The sequence below is a fragment of the Triticum aestivum genome, chromosome 6A, assembly GCF_018294505.1.
Source record: "Triticum aestivum cultivar Chinese Spring chromosome 6A, IWGSC CS RefSeq v2.1, whole genome shotgun sequence".
Classification (NCBI taxonomy): domain Eukaryota; kingdom Viridiplantae; phylum Streptophyta; class Magnoliopsida; order Poales; family Poaceae; genus Triticum; species Triticum aestivum.
Window position 1 is genome coordinate 4994315 of NC_057809.1, and position 3895 is coordinate 4998209.

At 42.7% G+C, this 3895-nt stretch overlaps 1 protein-coding gene across 2 annotated transcripts in view; it reads left to right on the forward strand.

The window, feature by feature from the left end:
- Positions 1-2507: 2507 nt before the first annotated feature.
- The window catches only part of LOC123131588 (disease resistance protein RGA5-like), an 8329-nt gene continuing 6941 nt past the window's right edge, over positions 2508-3895 (forward strand). Inside the window, exon 1 of one of the 2 annotated variants that reach the window (XM_044551249.1) lies at positions 2508-3458. In XM_044551249.1, the coding sequence (XP_044407184.1) occupies positions 2626-3458 (833 nt within the window). In that variant the 5' untranslated portion in view covers positions 2508-2625. The remainder of the gene's footprint in view (positions 3459-3895) is intronic. The other variant, XM_044551248.1, reaches the window with a different exon arrangement.

Sequence of the window (3895 nt, forward strand, 5' to 3'; positions counted from 1 at the left end):
CCTTCTTAAAGGCGCCGCCTTGGAGCACATGGTTCGTCATATGTAGTTTCATCTCTGCGTGGTGGTAGTGATATGGGTGGTGTTGCTGCGCTCAGCGCCTTTGTATCCTGCCCTGGGTGTGTGCGTGTATTGTGTGCTTGTACTGTGTGCTTGTTGATTGGTGTGCTTTATATATAAAGCGGGGCGAAAGCCTTTTTCGGTAAATATGGCCCATCTATACATGATTTGTGATACGGATATTTGATCCTGAATATTTTTCTCTTTTCTATGACAAGTGGCTAGCCCAAGATACCAATAGGTGATCTGTGTTTTTGTTATCCAAAACGGAATCCTCCCTCAATCAACGACGTTAGTCAGTGCACATCTCGAGGAAAGTTACCGCGATGCACATGGAGGAAGCAACGCCAAAACAACTTTTGAGGAGTACACATGGCCTGACTGGCGGTTCTTTTGATACTCAAAAGTTATCGCCACTTTTTATGGTTGGTGGCTTCATTCACACATGCAGCTGCCCTCCAGCACCCACCCACTACTACCAGCTGGTGCACATGAAACCACCATGTCATGTAATTGTTGTTAGCATTTGTCGTCTCTAGTGAGGGAAACGGTAACCTACTGCAATTTTATTGAAACAAAAGTACTGCCTCCTTTCGAAAATAAGTGACATGATTTTAATTCAAATGAACTAAGAACGTATGTAATATGTAATACAGAGACTAGCAAAGAAAAGTCGGGAACAACTAAAAAGTGAAAATAAAATAAAAATGTGTATGGATTGGAGACTAGTATAGCAAAGTAAAGCTAGCAATAGGCTAAAAACTACTCCCTGTACTGTAAAAAATATCCTATATTATGTGGCGGAGTGAGTAAAAATTAAAAGCTATAAACCTGTGTCTTGGCTCCGTGGAATACAAGGTGCATCTCCTCCTTGAAAGCCCCGTCCTCATTGGTATATATTTGGCATTCAATTGAAATGGAAATCATTTTTGCAAAGCCAGATAACCCAAGTGACTGCAATTGTACATCCACGAAGAAAGAGACGTCTGGTTCCTGTTAATGAGCTTTGATATTGTCGTGTTTAGGGCCGGTGAAGTGAAACCTGGCCAAAATGAAATTTCAGTTTGCCTTGGTGGGTTGACGGTGGTCCACGGTTTTCGAGGGCATCGAGATTGGTCAAAATTTGTTACAGGAAAATAGTTGTTAATTTATCATCTTTAGTGTCTGGTAGAACATTAACGACCCACCATCACCTAACCTTATCATACGCGGCGCATGTAGTACAACAAACAAGTTGCATTTAACGAATAAAATCTCATTGTGGTGTGTGTCGAACATTGGTTTCATTTCCTAATTATTTATCAATCTAGTAACCCTACTCTATTCCTTTCGTTTCAGAGATAAGGGGGTGTTTGGTTGCAAGGGACTAGATATTTTTTTAGTCGCATGGACTAAAGAAAAATGACCCTCCAGTAGAGTCTTTTTCTAGTCCCTAAAAAAAGTCCCTCCTGTTTGGGGAACGAGATCCTATAACATCACGAAGGGATGTCAGGGAAGCTACAGACCCTGACATGCCTTCTTCACATCCATATGATTAAGACTAAAATGATTTGAATTAATTTGCAAATTACAAATCTACTGTATACATATACAGAAGTTACATACAAACAAAATCTTATGATGAAATAAAATTAATTTCACTTTTTTCTATGAACAGTAATTTTTTTGTTTTGCACTGGATTTGCACTGTAATTTCGTGACATCCCTTCGTGATGTTAGAGGATGTGTTCCCCCTGTTTGTCCCTATGTAACCAAACAGTGTAACCAAACAGGACCTAGCTCAAATCATTTAAATGGATTTAGTTGGTATTTGGAGTTTATCTCTCTCAAAAAGAAGTTGGTATTCCGAGAGGTGTCACACCACCAATCTGACTTGGTACTTATTTTGTAGGAATAGTTGGTACTGGGCCACGAGCCCGCGACGATCAAGACCCCAAAACAAATGCTCTTACCAAGTGATTAAACAAAGCTTGTTTTGCTCCATCATGCAACCGTTTTAAATGTCTGTAGCAGGTGGTAACCCAGCTGGAATAACTTATTGCTACGTAGCAATGCTTTGGAGTATCTACGTGATAATTGTTGTGGCTAGCTATACTAACGATTTAAGGACACTGGAGTTTGGAATCTATTGTCGTGCATTCACCATGGTCGGCAACACGGAATTAGTTAAATCTGCAACTTGTGTTTATATAGTTTCCATTTCCCGAAAAGGCACCTCACCACGCCCCCATCAGGGCGCACTAACACATAAAGACGAAAGAGCCACCATCACGTCCTCCTTGGAAAAGCACCTCTTTTCAAACAGCGCAAGAATTAATTAGGTGAACCAACTAACAACGCTAGCTCGCTAGTGTTGTAACCGCGTCCTTATCACTCGAGTCGCAAAGAAGCTTCAGATCCAATCAAACTAGCTAGCTAGTAGTCCATATATTCATACAAGCGGCAGCAACCTAGCCACAGCCAGCAAGCAAGAGCTTCTGAAAGGAGATAGAAGCTGAGGGAGAGAAAAAGAGAGGAGAAGAGCCAGCAGGCTTGCAAAAGTGAGAGAGTGATAGGGTGAGAGTCATCATGCAGTTCGCCACAGGGGCGATGAGCTCTCTCCTCCCCAAGCTGGGAGAGCTGCTCGTAGAGGAGTACAAGCTGAAGAAGAGTGTGAGGAAGGGGATTGAAGAACTCAAGGCCGAGCTCGAGAGCATGCAAGCAGCCCTCATCAAGGTGTCCAGCGTGCCTCTAGATCAACTCGACCCGCAGGTCAAGATTTGGGCCAATGAGGTCAGGGAGTTGTCCTACGCCATCGAGGACAGCCTCGACTCATTCGTGACCCGCGTCGAGGGTAATGAGCCAACCAAGCCCAAAATCAAGCACTTGCTCAAGAAGGCCCGCAATGAGTTCAGCAAGTTCAAGGCACGCCATGAAATAGCCAATGACATCAAAGACATTCAGAGCCAAGTTAGGAAGATCAAGGAACGGCGCGACAGTTACAAGATAGACGATGTTGATGCAAATCCTGCAGCAACTACAGTTGACCCTCGTCTCCCAGCTCTATACAAAAAGTTGTCTGACCTGGTGGGTATTGATAAGCCAATTAATGAGCTGATAAAGATCCTGTCCGAGGGGGTTCCCATGCCTGATAAAAATCCCAAGATAGTCTCTATTGTTGGATTTGGAGGACTGGGAAAGACAACCCTTGCAAAAGCATTGTATGACAAGCTTAGCACAAAATATCAACGAGTTACAACATATCAGTGTCATGGTTTTGTTCCAGTTGGTCAGAACCCAAAGGCAAAGAAAGTTCTTCTGGATATAGTCTGTGAACTTGACAAGGAGTTGTACAAAGCTGCAACAACAATGGATGAAAGGCAGCTGATCAACGAGTTGCAGACGTTCCTTGCAGGCAAGAGGTACACATTAACCTCCCTGTATGCTAGTCAATAACTTCTTTCTGTCACCTACGCCCAGCTACAGTAAGGAAGACAATATATGTTTTATCTTTGCTTTCGATTCGTCTAGTCCAAATCTATAAACTACTCATTTTGACACGACAATTTCTGAGTTACATTTGGCAAGCACACTGAATCAAGCACAGAGACAAAACAAAAGAAATACACCTAGAGCACACACGTGATTTATCATTGGTCCCCAACTCGTGCACATGTCGCCTCTCAGTTAATCATGTCTATAAGAGCAACCAGTGGCGGAGCCAGAAACTTAATATAGAGGGGGCCAAACAGAGTGCTATAATGTTAGACGGGGCCAAATCAACTAAATCTTGCTAATTGTATTTGACAAATGGAGGATTAGGAGCATATATAGTTGTATTTGAGAGAGCATAGGGGGG